The 16,424-nt window shown below is 44.6% G+C and overlaps 1 protein-coding gene across 1 annotated transcript; it reads left to right on the top strand.

The window, feature by feature from the left end:
* Positions 1-204: 204 nt before the first annotated feature.
* Vsx1 (visual system homeobox 1) lies at positions 205-6,548 on the top strand. Its single transcript, XM_028893412.2, has 5 exons — positions 205-764; positions 2,355-2,433; positions 2,690-2,813; positions 3,864-4,041; positions 5,189-6,548. Exons 1-5 carry the CDS (start codon positions 335-337, stop codon positions 5,473-5,475), a joined length of 1,098 nt encoding a protein of 365 aa, XP_028749245.1. The 5' UTR covers positions 205-334; the 3' UTR covers positions 5,476-6,548.
* The last annotated feature ends 9,876 nt before the right edge of the window (positions 6,549-16,424 follow it).

Here is a 16,424-nt window from a genome sequence, read left to right as displayed (position 1 = left end):
GGGCAGACAACACAGCCCTTGTTGCTCACTTTTCCTCCCCTTCCAGAGAATAGGGGGAGTGGGGTGGGTAAGGGACAGCTGGAGAGAGAAAAGAGGTGACTAGGAGGACCGCAGTAGGGGGGCCAACAACTCAGGGGAGGGGAGCTGGTGGCGTCTGCACCTCTCTGGTGGGAGCCTGGATGCGTCTGCTCCCTGCTGATTGGCGCCTTCTAGACCTTCTAGGTCTCACGGAACAGCCTCCCCAGCATAAAAGGCGTCGCTTGAGCTAGCCTCTTTTGCATAGGTGACCAGGAGGGACTCAACGGCCCTCGCCTGGCCTAGAGAGCTGACAAGCATGACCGGACGGGACGGGCTTTCAGATGGGCGCTCTAGGAGTAGAGCCCTGGCGCCAGGCTGTCCTCCCACCGGCTCTCGCCTTCGAAGCTTCGCCATCAACGACCTGCTGGGCTTGGAAGCGGACTTGCCGACTCCGGCTGGACCCGGGTTAGGATCCAGCTGTGAAGCTCCAGCGGAGGCTGCGGGGCCCAGGCCAGGACTCTGCGGTTCCTGCCCTGCTCGCGGGGCTCTCCCGCTGGGGCTGGGCCTCCTCTGCGGCTTCGGGGCGCAGCCCCCCTCAGCGGCCGCTGCTCGTACGCGCTGCCTGCTCCTCGCCGATCTGAGGCTCCTGCCACCCGCAGGACCCGAGTCTGCGGTCGCCCAGAACCCCGTCCGCCCGCCGCCTGCGCCCGGCTGCCCGCAGCGCAGCGAGAGCGTCTCCACGTCGGGTAATTAGGCAAAGCTTCCCGACCCCAAACCTCGAATGGTCCAGAAGCACCTGGGTAACGAATGCTTGGTCGCCCTTCGAGGCACCTTGGATCTCGGAGGTGGGAATCCCAAAGGGAGCCCTGTCCCAACGTGGGTTGGGGGTGGAGTAGGGTTGTCCGCTGTACCTCATGTTTTGTTCGGAGTCCACCAGTTTTTCTCAGGAAAAAAAAGTCTTGCACTGTGGGGAAAGAAAAGGAACCTAAGACATTCATTCCACAGGGCAAGAAACTGGGAGGCTGGAGATATGAGAGGGAGGAGAGAGAATTATGCAAAAAACCGCGGACCTAGTGAAACTCTGTCCTGCAGAGCACCCGGCTAGGTAGGCAGAGTGGAGTCGGATGAGCAAAGAGGGGCCGGTCTCTGTGGCTCTCAACGGGAAACCGACTTTATTGCATACTCCTTGCCTCTATTGGATGAAATGAAACACTCTGTTTGTTGTGTCGTTAAAATCCAAAGGGCTATCTTCATAGGGTGGCTTCTCCGAATATTAATAAAAGGAAAGGTAAAATGCAAGTAAATTTTATTCTGCAAGAGCATTTCCTGCGGAAACAGCATCATGTGACTGGTGAGAAATTCTGTCGCCTTAAAAGAAAAAAGAAACGGTTGACATTGATTTAAATACTAGAATGTCAGTCCAATATATGCAAATATTATCATTTCTATGTAATCAGTATAAAACAATTATGCTTTGGGGAATATTAGGTTTTCCAACCAGACAGTGTTTTATATCTGCCACAAGTCTTAGTAGCCACTTCTCACGCATTTCCTCACCCAAGTATCCAGTGGCTTCCGGACACTCCTCACCACAACATAGAATATTATAATCCAGGTATGCCGTTTTGTGGTGATACCATTGATATAGAAACAAAATTGGTGTTCTTTTCATTGCTTTTGATGTCACTCACTTAAAAACTATTTTGGGGGCAATTCTACTTTTGAATGATGAATCTGATAATCGTTTAGCTTCTAGCTTTCCTTATCCTGAGCTCTTTTGCTACATTGAATATGGGTAGACAGCTGCACAGCTGAATGGTATTGTTTCCAGGGGAATCCATACATCACGAGGACATGTATGTCATGCATGCATAAGCTTCCTGGGCTGGAGAATGGGTGCGTCAGGGCAGGGTGAGTTCTGACGTCACAAACCCTGCCTCTCAGAAATGTCCACCTGGGGAGAGGCATGCTGGAGCAGGGTGGGCTTTCAACTTCGAATTCTGGTTAGAAAAGACAGTAAGTAGCCAAGTAGCATTGGCTTTACAGAATAGGAAATTAGGATCCCAACTTCATCACTGAACTTGACCTTGTGTGACCTGGAAGGGCAATGATACCAGCTGCCTTTGTCTTTTTATTTATGAGGAATAATTGAAATAGTGCTGACGGTATCTGGAATGTGGGAATTGCTCTCTTGGCTTGTGCATATCACTAAGTACATTCTACGTTCTTAACAGACACACGATGTTAGCCCTCACATTAAATTATAGCAAAATACATAGCTCAAAATATAGCAAAAACTTCCACATTTTCAGAGAGTTATCTTCTTGTACCAACAGATGGGGACAGTCCATCTGAAGAAAAGAGTGACTTGAAGATGTCCCCAACCCCGGGCAAGAGGAAGAAACGGAGGCACAGGTATGGGTCTAGGCTTCTCTGCTTACCTTTCCTCAGATGGATACAACCCTACTGTCTTTGAGAACAGCATCTGAGAATGTAGAGGGTCCAGCAGTCTACTGGTGGGCACGAGAACCACACAGACATTTTCAAAGATGACCCGTAGTTCTGAGGAAGCTACAGAGAATCTGTACAATTCTAAAGACATGATTTTGTGGGTTATAAATGGGCTTTATCTTTCTGGCATATTTCCCTGTGTATTTCTTGTGCTCTACAGGACAGTTTTCACTGCCCATCAACTAGAAGAACTGGAGAAAGCATTTGGTGAGGCTCACTACCCTGACGTGTATGCCCGGGAAATGCTGGCTGTGAAAACAGAGCTTCCTGAAGACCGAATACAGGTGTCTAGTGGCGCTCTTTCTCTTTTCTAAAGACACTGCAGAGAACATGTCACTCCTGCACACAGTGAACAGCTCACAGCCACTCAGAAAAGCCTTGTATGGTCCTCTTCATTGAGAACTGAGAGTGACCCAGTTAAAGGCACTAAAAGGCACTCTCTGGCCATTTCATGCCCTTTCCCCTTCTATCATCTTTAACCTATCCTCAAATATTACACAATTGTGAGCCATCAAGATGACCTAGTGGGTTAAGGCACCTGCCACCAAAAAGACTTACACTGGAATTGAATCCCTGGGACCCACTTGGTAGGAGAGTACTAATTCTTGCAAATTGTTCTCTGACCTCCATATGTGTACTTGTCACACCAACTTCTACACTCACGCACACAAAATTAATAAAAACGATGTTTTAAAAAAAGTACGCAATTGTGTGTTGAACTAGGAGACTGCATGAAGACATATTAATAAAAATGTTTAGTTCTCATCTTTAGTTCTTAAAGAAATCACCATATACAGCCTGAGTTCGTGTCACACGGTGCTGTCTCCGCATAGGCGTATCCACCCTGAAAGTTCTCTTGTGCTGGCGGACATGCTCTCTGTTGGAAGAGCTGCCAGTGACTTGCTGCTCTAAGTTTCAGTATATCATGTATTGTTTAAATTAATGTATTTTCTTTAGGAGAAATAGCGATCCATCAATCGATATTTGAAGGGGCCATTACCGCTGTAGATTTTCTAAACAGAAAAACCAGGAAACGCTGTAGGCAGCCCCTTTATAAACACACTGCAGGAAAGGGTCCTTTTCATTCCTTATTTTTGCTCTCCGACTCCTTAAAAAACTTCAGAGGAAGCAACTCCTATGTTATTCCCATGATGTTGAGTTCTTGCGGATTTGGAGGGCTGCTGCTACGCTGGCCTTTAGGCTTGTGGGTGCGGAATGGACCCTTTGCAGACCCAGAGTCCCGGAGCGCACGCGCTTCTCCTCACCCCCCACCCCACCCCGTTTTTATAGTGTCTCTTCTAGAGCTTCTCAGCTTCCTCTCTGCCTCTAACCAGGTCTGGTTCCAGAACCGGCGGGCCAAGTGGCGTAAGCGAGAGAAGCGCTGGGGCGGCAGCAGCGTCATGGCTGAGTACGGACTCTACGGGGCCATGGTGCGCCACTGCATCCCACTGCCAGATTCCGTGCTCAACTCCGCGGACAGCCAGCACGGCTCCTGTGCGCCCTGGCTTCTGGGTAAGCCCTGGCTGAGAACAAGACCAGAGAGGTGGGCGGGGTCCTCACCAAGGATTTGCAGAGCAAAGCAGGACAGGTCTCAGGTTTAGGCCCAGTCTGGACTCTTTTAATTCCTAGCCTTAATTTTCGTTGGAACTGTGGAGGCAGTGTATGGGAAAGTCCGCTTAGGTTATTCACACTGGTAAATACGTATTAAAAACTTATAAATAGACAGAGACTTGCCTTGTGTTTGATACATATTTTCAAAGTGGTGAATGCTGCTTGAAAGTTTAGAAACTATACAGTTTAGAGTGTAAGGTTAATAGGGCCATGCAGAGCAGGGAGAATCTAAAGCATCCCGTTCTGTTCACATAGCTGAAGTAATAGGCCAGGTCCTGGACCGAATGTGTTCTAGATTAGTAAGTAAGTAGTGCCCCTACTGGTGAGGTCAAGCCCTTTCTGGTGCACTTACCCCTTAACTGATCTGCTTGGGTTCAGAGTTTGCAGGCTTGGGTCACAAGATAATCACTGCCAGAAAATTAGGTGGATCGTACTGGGATTTTAGGTTGGGAAAGTTCAGCAAATAGTTTTCCGGCCGGGTGCTGTGCTGAGAACCGGAGATACAGCCTGGACTTTGCCTAAGGACGGAAGAGATTAGAGAGAAGTGGACATGCAGAGCCAAGCCCAGTCCCCAGAAAGCACGTGAACAGGGGTCCTTGAGGCGTGGGCCTTAGGTGCTGAGCTAGGGTTTGTTGCTTATCCAAACAAACGTGAAGTCGCTGTGTCACCCAACAAAGCAATTTTGCAGGAGTGATAGCTGGTGGATAGGGCCTTCTAAACCCTGATGCTGGGAGATAACTACTTCATGGCTCTCCTTTAGGCCCGAGAGGAACATTGACGAAGAAAAATTTAGAGATAGAAAGAACAGTGAGAAGAAAGGAACGTACTTAATTGCTGAATTTAAAAATATTTTTGAGCCTGATGTGGTGGTACATGCCTTTGATCTGAGTACCTGGGAAGCAAGGGCAGGCAGATCTCTGTGAGTTTGAGGTCAGTCTGGTCTATAATAGCAAGATCCAGGACAGTCAGGACTACATAGACAGACCTTGCCTCAAAAAACAAACAAACAAACAAACAAGCCCCGGTGGGTTTTTTTTTCTTCTTCCAGGAATGCATAAAAAGTCTACAGGGATGAGAAAACCAGAAAGTGAAGACAAGTTAGCCGGACTCTGGGGTTTTGACCACCTCAAAGAAGGTGCTAAAAAGGATGGACCTGAAAGGGGCCCAGACAAAACGAGCCTGAACCCTGAGGACAGCTTGGAAGATGTGGCCATTGACCTGTCCAGCTCTTCCAGGCAGGAGACAAAGAAAGTGCCCCCGGAATCCAGTGATCAGGGATGCTCCCATGCTCCAGGGCTTCAGGTGCCCCAGCCCCCAAAGGTGGGACCCTCATGAGACCAACAGATTTGCCCCTCCCCCAAAGTGGAAATATGCATATTTCTCACGAGCAATTTTTAGGAGATAAGACTGATCAAGACAAACACCTTCAGTTTGATTTTCTTCCTGAAACATCTGGATAAGAGGCAGTATTACAATATTGAATATATAATGATCTAGGGGAAGTTCCATTTAATTCTAGAAGGGAGAACATTTGTACAATCTTTTGAATCACTCAGTTTGGTATAAAATTTTGTTTCTCCTTTGTAGAATTTGAGTAGGGAAGATCTGAAGTTCAAAGATAATTTTAGGGATGGGGTATGATGTAGCCCAGTTGATAGCACACATGAAGGCCTTTGGTCAATCCCCAGCACCACATGAACAGATGTGGTGGCACACACCTGTAATCTCTGCACTCAGGAGGTAGAAACAAGGGATCAGATGTTCAAGAGCATCCCAATCAACCTGGGCTATACAAGACCTTAGAGAGAGAGAGAGAGAGAGAGAGAGAGAGAGAGAGAGAGAGAGAGTATTTCTACCTGCACCATTTGAGATGTGGTTCAATCATTAAGAGTGCTGTTCTGACCTCTTCACTCTAAGAACATTTGGATTTGTTTGGTTTTGTTGAGATAGGCAGGGTCTTGCTGTGCAGCCCAGGCTAGCTTCAATTTCATGATCTGCCTCAGCCTCTCCAGTGCTGGGGTTCTAGGTGTGAATATAATTGTTTTACACTCCCAGGAGAAGTTTCTAAAAAGATGAATGAACGAATGGATGCTATATCACTTTTCCTTGAACTGGGTCTTAGACTTTCTTGTTTTCACAGTAGGCAGTAATTTTGTGTTGAACATCACTTGATAGGTCTTGAATACCTAAACAACAAAGAAAGCCATACTCTCCTCCTCTGAAATCACCTGGAGCCATGTTTAGGCAATTGTTAGATATCTGGAGACTGTCAGACCTGATTTCTTGGTCCTTTTGAATTTATGTTTGGAAGCACTTTAGTGATGTGGATTCATGAATGTTTTCTTTCCTGTATTTCCTTTGCTGTTTATTTATTATTTAAAAATAAACATGTGGTATGTCTGGCTCAAGGCTATTTGCTGGTCCCTTGATGGGCTCTCCCCTCTGTCCCTTTTTAGGGAGCAGGCACAGCAGGTTGTCTTTCAGGCTCCTGTGTAGCACACTGTGTGTGGGGCAGTGGCCCTGGCCGAGTCACCTTTTGGAGTTCATTGTCTGAAGAAGGGTTATCTGTTTTGGGCCTCTTCCTCTGCAAATTATCTCAGGAATCCATCAGCTTGGGTACACACACACACACACACACACACACACACACACACACACACAGTCTCTTCAAATGAAACAAATGGAGCTATTTTTATCCATGTTAGTTCCATAGTGTTGAATACTACTGATTACACACTATGGAATAAATAAGTCTGCTCACTTTGGTTTATTCTGGCTGTTACTGATCCTGGCTGAGTCCTGGGACCGAACATTGGTGAAAACCAGAAGTCCTTCCATCCTTCTTGCCTAGAGAGGGCAGCCCTTGCTCTGAGCCCTGGGCCACACTCATCTGGTTTCTTGTATCTCATGAGGACAGTGTGAGTGGGTAGGCGTTCACATACATTTTTCTTTTAAAAATTAATTTATTATTTTTAATTTATGTGCATTACACATGTTCAAGAACCCATAGAGGCCCGAGAGAGTATTGGATTCCCTGGAATTAAGAGTTATAGGCTGTTGTGAGCTACTATGGGTGCTGGGAACTAAACTCTGGTCCTCTACAAGAGCAGTAAGCATTCCTAACTGCTGAACCATGCCTCCAGCCCCTTCTCACACATTTTTATCATGCACTATCCTCAGATTCTTGCTCCCGTCCTTCATCTTTAATTTATCAAAAGTTGAGTTTGAGGAAGGGAGCCAGTATCTGTTGTGTATGTCCTCAGACCTGAAGAAAATGAGCAGATCCTGGAAGCTCAGAAAGTTACAAAATTCATGCAGCTCCTCCCCAGGGTTATGGAAACGGAATAGTTTCAGGGAAGGGGAGACTGTCCAGCCAGATGGGTCTGCCCGCACAATACGCAGAGTGCCCTAGAGTTTCAGCTGCTGCGAGTCAATGTCCATGCCGTGGTGGGCTTTTTGCTCACATGGCTGCTTTTGAGTCAACCATGTACCTGTAAGTGACCCCCATAAATTCACTGGTTCACTAGGCTAGACTTGGGTGGAATTGTTTCCGTGGTCTGTTGTCAGTGTTCTGTCTGGAATAAATTCAAATTTGCTCACATATCCCCAGGAAATGTGACACCACACCCATGCAACTTGCATGCATTACACTCAAAAAATCTTAATAAAGTGTTAACGCTGTCTGTGAATTGTCCCACAGTGAGATCTGTGAGATGATGGTAAAATGTCGCTGAGTGAGAAATCCTCTAAAGGGGAAAACAGATAGGAGTAGAAATAAAGAGGAATAAAGTACAGTGAAAATGAAATAAATGACACTTGACAATTGGTTCTGAATAAATGTATGAACAACGGGCAAATTTCTCTGAAATACTGTAAAGAAGAAATATTGTAAAGGAGATACCAGAAATAATGCGAGAAAAGGGGAAATCATATATTTATATGATAAATGCATGTGTATATGTATAAATATTTTTCTTTTTTCCTTGACATGAACTTTTGCTATGTTGCCCAAGCTATTTTAATTTTCTTGGGTAAAAAGATCCTCCTGCCTCAGCCTCCTTAGTAGCTGGACCACAATTATGTGATCACCCAGCCAAAACTATGTTAAATATGTAAGAAAACCCTATAGCCCAGTGGGGTATTTGGGAGATTGAGGATTTCAAGTTCTAGGCTAGCCTGAGCTACACAGTGATTTCTCGTTCCTTTCTTTTTTTTCAAGATAGGGTCTTACTATGTAGCCCTGGATGTCCTAGAACTCACTATGTAGATCAGGCTGGCCTCCAACTCAGAGATCTATCTGCCTCTGCCTTCCAAGTGCTGGGATTAAAGGCCTGGCCATGAAATCTTGCTTCAAAAAGTAAAATAAAATCACTTTTCACAACTAAAATGGATGGTATGTTCATTAATTTGCTTTAAAAAGCCATTAAGAAATGGGCTGTGGAGAGATGGCTCAGTGATTAAGAGCACTTGTTGCTCATTCAGAGAACCTAGGTTCGGTTCTCAGCACTCACATAAAAGCTCAGAACCATCTGTAACTCCAGCTATGGGGGATACAATGCCCTTTTTCTGCCTTTGTGGGCACTAGGCATGCATAAAATACATAAACATATATGCAGACAAAATACTCACACATAAAATAAAACAAACAAACAAAACAATGAAATTCAAACCCATAAGGCTTTTATTAGGGGAAAATCTACAAAAGGTGTATTTTTTGAGAAAATACACATTACTAACATTGAATCAACAAAAGTACAAAGTATGTGTGCTAGTTTGAATGTAATTGGCCCCCATAAACTCATAGGAATGGCATTATTAGGAGATGTGGCTGTGTTAGAGTAGGTGTGGCCTTGTTGGAGGCAGTGTGTTACTGTGGAGGTGCGCTTTGAGGTCTCATATATGCTCAAGCGATGCCTAATGTCTCAGACCATTTCCTGTTGCCTGCAAGATGTAGGACTCTAAGCTACTTCTCTAATACCATGTCTCACTGTACACCACCATGTCCCACCATGATGATAATGGATTGAACCTATGAACTGTAAGTCACTTCATTTAAATATTTTCCTTTATAAGAGCTGCTGTGCTGTGGAAATCAGTATGGCGGTTTCTCAGAAAATTAGGAATCAAACTACCACAAGACCCAGCCATCCCACTCTTGGGCATCTACCCAAGGAATGCTGATTCATACCATAATGATACATGCTCAGCTATGTTCATAGCAGCACTATTTGTAATAGCCAGAACCTGGAAACAACCTAGATGCCCATCAACGGAAGAATGGATGAAAAAAATGTGGTACATATACACAATGGAGTACTACTCAGCAGAGAAAAACAATGAAAGCATGAAATTTGCAGGCAAATGGATGGAACTAGAAAAAAATCATCCTGAGTGAGGTAACCCAAACCCAGAAAGACAGTTATGGTATGTACTCACTCATAGGTGGATTCTAGATATAAAATAAAGAACAATCAGACCACAAAAAAAAAAAAAAAAAAAAAAAAAAAAAAGAGCTGCTGTGGTCATGGTGTCTCTTCATGACAGGAGAAACCCTAACCCAAGACAGTATTAAAGATCATTAAACAAAGACTTCATAAAACATTATACTGTAATACGGTTGTGGATTGATGGCAGTCACATGCAAATTCTTGAAAGTTGAATGAAACATTTTTATGGTATAGATTTTGCTCCTGAACACAGAAAAAAAATGTAGGATCTCTAACCCTTACATCACCCCAGTTCTAGAACCCCCAAAAGTTAACACACCCACATCCCAGCTCTATTTAGCTTCATAAATGAAAATGTGAAATTTGCAAATAACTATCAGTGTTTACAACTCAACAGAATCCTAGGCATATTCTTGGACTGCAGAAGGTCTACTCCAGGCATACAAAGGCATTTTAATATTGTTATACATAACCCAGGAATGCAAAGGTATTTTAATATTATGAAGGAAATTACTTACACATTTATTAGCATCTCAAACTACACGATAAGGTTATATGAAACATTCAACAGGGAACAGAGGAAATTGCTCAATGGATAAAAGGTTTGCCATGTAAGCATTCAGATCTTCAGAGTCTGTGTAAAAGCTGGACAGGCATGGTGGCCTGCCTGTAATCCTGCACTCGGGAGGTAGAAATGCGGGAGCCACAGGGCAAGCTGGCTAGCTAGAGTAGCTGTAATCGGCGAGCTCTGGCTCCACTGAGAGACTCTGCCTCAATAAATAAGTGGAGAGCAATAGAAAAAGACACCTGACACCAATTTTGAGTCTCTACATGAACATATGCACATGCTTGCACGGGACCTGCCCTCACAGGTGCACCCACACACATATGACACACATGCACATGAACCCACATACACACGACACACATACACATGAACCCACATACATATGAACACATATACACATGAACTCACATACATATGACAAACATACACATGAACCCACATACATATGAACACACATACACATGAACCCACACACATATGAACACACATACACATGAACTCACATCACAGATGCACCTAGATAACCACGAAAGAAAAGCACTCAGTAAGTAAAATATCAGGTTCCTATAAACATAATTTAAAACCTGGTGTAGTGGTGTACACCTGTATTTCTGACAATCAGGAAGCTGAGGGAGGAGGATTGGGACATACAGCAACAGCAAAGTAACCGATACATCTTCATAGAACCGGCATGCATCATTCCACATGGCTCAGTCCTTTCTAGGTGACTTACAACATGTAACAATGTAAATGCCATGTAGATAGCTGTAGGCTGTGTTATTTAGGAAATGATGATAAAGAAAAATGAGCATGCATGCACTTACAGGTGAACTTTAAAAACCTCAATTTGGGGGATGTGGGGATGCAGGGTGGCTTGGGAAAGAGGGCTGGGGGTGAAGGAAGAGGGGGGGTCTGTGGATAGCATGAGGAGTCAGTAGAAAATTTCTTAATAAAGAAAAACAAAACAAGACAACAACAACAACAAAAAAAAAAAACCCAAAAATTCTTTATTCAGGCGGTGGTGGCTCATTCCTTTAATCCCAGCACTCAGGAGGCAGAGGCAGTGGGTCTCAGTGAGTTCTAGGCCAGCCTGGTCTACAGAGTGAGTTCCAGGACAGCCAGGACTGTTACACAGAGAAACCCTGTATTGAAAAACCAAAAATAAATAAGTAAATAAACAAATAAATAAAATAAAAAATAAAAAACATTTTTTTATTTATATGTGAGTGTATTTACAGATATGGAACAAAATGATACAGAGAAAGAAGGCTGACTATGAATAAAAATAGCAGGGGTGGAGGGGCACTTGTTGAATTGAGCTAAAACTCCCACTAATTCCTAAGCAAAATAAAGTGACTGCAGTGAGTCACGGTCCTGGGGTAACTAAAGTGTCATGTAAATCAAAGGATCAAAAGGCTTCATGGTTTTGTCTGTCACCCTTCCATTTTTAACCTACCTGGAAGTGTTTTCTTTCAAGCCGCAGCAGGGTAGAGAGAGGCCCAGTCTAATTTCCCCATCTGTTGATAATTAATAATAGCCCCAAGGGCTTATCAGGGCTGCCTTCCCCACCCCCAACCAGCTATTGTGAAACACTCTCCCTGTACTCTAACTTAAACTTCTGCTCCTACCTACAGGTCGATTCTGTGTGTGCACAGGCTCCTTCATATCCTGCTGTGATGGGTGATCAGCTAGGAGGGCTTTTAAATGTCCCCCAAAGGCCATGGATAAAAGGCCTTTGTGGCCAGCCAGTGGCAACAAAGGAGCAGAGCCTGGGAGAGGTAGGGTCTAGTGGAAGGGACTTGGGTCACTGGAGTTGTGCCCTTGAGGGGATGTTAGGATCCTGCTCCTCTCTTTCCTCCTGGCCACTATGAGGTGGGCAAGCTTCTCTGTACTGTACTTACGCTCAACATGTGGAGGCTAAGCAACTATACGACGAAAATTCTGAAGTCCTGGGACCTGGATTTTTTTTTTTTTTTCTTTCTGTCACAGTGACAAGCTGGCTCACAGGGTCACCTTTGGGAGAACCCTTGAATGTCGCTGAAGTTAGCTCGCTGGAGAACTCCGTGGCTCTCGTGTTACCTTGGATTCCCCTTTGTGGGTTCCTGAAATGCTGAAGGCTCTCCAGACTTAGACTGGAGAGCCAGAGCCTTCCGCTGTCTTATTGAGTCCTCACCTTCCTTACTTTGTTGACAGAATAGAACCACATTTCCGACAAACAGGCAGGTAGAACACTGGTCTGGAGAGCAGTGCCTCTCAGTGGCCACACCCTGGCCTGCTCAGACACAAGAAGGCAACTGAAGAAACAGATATCCTCAGATTTCCACGGATTTTCCTGGGCCCCCATCTTACGAGTTCATCTAAGGGCAGAAACCTTAGAACCTAGTTTATCACAAATGGCAAACTAGCACCACCTGCTGGCAGGTCTGGTTAACATGCATCCACTGGGACTCCGTGTCCATTCTCAAGTCACATTTCTTGTCTTAGAGAAAAATTCTGTCCTCATCTACCCAGTCCTCTGAGTCACCCTCAACACCACCAGCCATATTTTCTTTCTGATCCCTGATTTCCACCTAGGCTTTGAAATGTCTTAGTTTCAATGTGTGGCCCATCAGGATTTCTCTTTCACTCCCCTCCAACAAAGGTCCTCTAGTCTACCTCTTTTCTTTTTATTTGTAAAATTTAATTAGTTCAATTTTTTGTCTGTGTGTGTATGTCTGTGTGTCAAATGTGTGCAGTGCCCCAGAGGCCAGAAGAGGGCAGCAGAGCCCTTAGGACTGGAGTTACAGCCATGTAGGCACTAGGAACTGATGTCCTAGAAGAGTAACAAGTGCGGTCAACCACCCAGCCACCTCTCTACCACCTAGTCAGTTAAGTGTTTCTCTCAGTTAGGGCTTCTATTGAGATGAAGAGACACCATGTCCATGACAGCGCTTATAAAGAAAAACATTTAATTGGGGCTGGCTTACCGTTTCAGAGGTTTAGTCCATTATTGTCATTGGTGGGAAACATGGCAGCGTGCAGACAGACATGGTGCCAGAGAAGGAGCTGAGAGTTCTACGTCTTGATCTTAGGCAACAAAAGGTACTGTGTACCACACTGGGCATAACTTGAGCAAATGAGACCTCAAAGCCTGCTTCCACAGTGACACACTTCCTCTAACAAGGCCATACCTCCTACCAATGCCACTCACATGAGTCTATGGGGGCCATTCCTATTCAAACTACCATAGTTTTAGTAGGTAAAAGTTGTGTGTACTTGGTACAGCATGAGGTTTCAAAAGATGTACAATATGGATTGTTTATATGGAGTGAAGTAATGTAAGTTCTGCTTCCAATGTTTATCATATTTTGTAGTAATGTCTTCAAATCCACTTTAGGCCACATGCTGGTTAATATGATTAGTGTGATAAGACCTTAAATCATCTAGTAGAGAAACATCTAGGCATGTCTGTGAAGGAGTTTCTAAACTGTTTCAATTGATGTGGGGAGACCCTCACTGAATGTGGACTGAGGTCCCAGTCTGAATAAAATGGAGAAAGTGAGCCGGACACCAGCACTGACCTCTCTGCTTCCTGACTGCAGTCAAAATGTGACCTGCAGCCTCACACTCCTGCCGGCATGCCTTCCCCACCTCATGACTGTATGAGGGGCATGAGGGGCATGACTGTACCCTCACACCGCGAGCCAGAATAAACCCCTCCTTCCTTGTTGATTTTTATAGGCATTGATCACAGCAACAAGAAAAGTAACGAATAGCGCTCATTCCATTATCCGTAGTCACTGTGTTGTGGGGTGGATCTATTGTTAGTATAGTGTAAACAAAGTTATGTATCCTTTCATCAGGCGCTCCAGTGCTGTTTTGCTTCCCTCTTCAATACAAGGCCAGTTTAACTGTTTTATATATATCTACACACACACACAATATTGTGTGTGTGCGTGCATGCTTGCATACCATGGAACACATGTGGAGGTCAGAGGACAACTTTCTAGAGTTGGTTCTTTCTTTCCTCCTTGTGCACTCCCTTGGAGATTGAACTCAGGCCATCAGGCTTAGTGGCAGGCGCCTTTAGCCCCTGAGTCATCTCTTCTGGCCCACACTGCCAGTTTTGTACAATGACTAAAGTGTCATTTAATCATAAGCCAAGGGACCAAGTTGCTGGGTGAGGCATTCTGTGAAAAATTTTAATGTCATTGGTGGGAAGTTCCTGTAGGTCCAAAGCTTCAGTAACAATTAACCAATTAAATTCAGTTTTGTAGAGGACCACTGTGTGTGTCCATGCTCATGAGCAGGCACTTGTGCATATATGGGTGTGTGTACAGGCATGTATGAGCTTGTGTATATGTATATGTATATGTATATGTATATGTATATGTCCTCATTTATTGACCACGATGAAGATTCCTTCACATAGCTTCCAATTAGAACACTCTTAAGCCTTCTGTCACATCTTTAGGAATATTTGTCACTACAGCCGAGGCTGTAGTGACCGAATTTTGCCCTGGGACTTCCCTAGCCTTCAGAAGATGCTGATAGAGTTACCTGAGTGACCTGGAAAAAAATTCTTTGAGGGTAATGTGCAGCATATGATTTTTGCAGGATATTTGATTGCACTGTGACACTCCAAGACTGTGTTAATAAAGTTCACCTTGAATCGGGACAGAGCCAGCGACTAGATGACAGGAATTAGTCATAGAGAAGCTAGGAATATGGATAGAGAAGATGCACAGGAAGGAGGAGGGAGAGACTTAGAGATTTCAAGGTCTCTTTGATCTGGGAAGTGTGGAGAGAAGGTCAGTTGATCACTCCTCTGCTGCTTCTTTGTTCTATCAGATTTTCACCCCAAAGTTTGACTCCCGAGTCTTTATTGGTAACAGAACAACTTAGGTAAAAACAACATATGAGCAAACTGGTGAACAGCAGAGCGGGGTGAATTCCTGTGATGTGTGCTCTGGAGAGGTCTGAAGTCACGCCGCACAGCAGTGGGAAGGCTCTGGTGGCACCCAGCCCGAGTGACCATAGCGGTAACAACGGCAGAGCAGGACTTTGCCTGGTGCTCCCTCATCCTCACCCCACAGTCCTCAGTTCCCCATTCTTCTTCCTGGGTCACCTCCTATCTCAAGCCACCTGTTCTACAGCAGTCTCAGACAAAGATAGGGTGGGAGTGGGAAGAAGAGGGTTGGGGAAAAGGAGAAGTGTTTTGTAACCCTGGCCATGACAGAGGGAGCATGGAACTTGGAGGGACAATCAGGCCTAAACTTCTACCTGCGTGTTGGCTAATTCTATGTAATTCAGTTTTGTCAGCAAAATTTGAATCCATCAAGAACAGCCAACTCTGGAAATCTAGATGATATTATCATTGCCTGATTTTCAAGGGCCAGATTTGGGATTATGCACACAGACACTGAAATACTGTTAGGGTCACTTTGCAGGTCTCTTCTTGAGTTTCTGTCATCTTTTGTTCATTGTTCTAGAATAGGGTGCAAGGTGGACTTCCTGGTCTTCCCAGTAAGCAGTCACCGTGCCTTGCTTTCCTCTTTTGTGCTCCTCTTGTATTTTCTCATACTGTGCAGATATTTAACTTACATTTGTTTAGTATATGTTTTTCATCTGTCTTAGTTACTGTTCTATTGTTGTGAAGAGGCACCATGACCAAGCCAATTTATAAAAGGAAAAACCTTAACTGGGGCTGGCTTACAGTTCCAGAGGGTTAGTCCATAATCGTCATGGTGGGGAGCATGGTGGCAGGCAGGCAGGCAGGCAGGCAGGCATGGTACTTGGAGTAGTACTGAGAGCTTACATCTTGATCCACTGTCAGGAGGCTGAGAGTAGGTGTGGAGGGGTGCGCTTCTGAAACCTCAAAGCCTCCCTTCAGTGACACACTTTCTCCACCAGGCCACACCTTCCAATCCTTCCAAAACACTCCACTAACTTTGGATCAAGCATTCACATATGTGAGTCTCTGGGGGCAGTTAGAATCTTTTAAATTATTCTAAATATCTTCACCTTGAAAAGAGAACCTAGTCCATTCATATATTATAATTACTGACGTTTAAATACTTGCTTTCATCAACTGTGTGTGTGTGTGTGTGTGTGTGTGTGTGTGTGTGCAATGCTTTACTTTCCCCAAATCCTTTGTTTCTTTTACATTTGTTTCTCCCTCCTCCCACCCTTCAGCCTCTTCTATTCCCCCTTCTGCTAGATTAGAATTTATACATCCTATATTAAATGTGGCTGATCTCACATAACTATTAAATGTAGATCAGAACTCC

This window comes from Peromyscus leucopus, chromosome 4 (assembly GCF_004664715.2).
Source record: "Peromyscus leucopus breed LL Stock chromosome 4, UCI_PerLeu_2.1, whole genome shotgun sequence".
Taxonomy (NCBI): Eukaryota; Metazoa; Chordata; class Mammalia; order Rodentia; family Cricetidae; genus Peromyscus; species Peromyscus leucopus.
The sequence above is the reverse complement of the archived record's forward strand: the minus strand, read 5'-3'. Positions and strand labels throughout refer to the sequence as shown.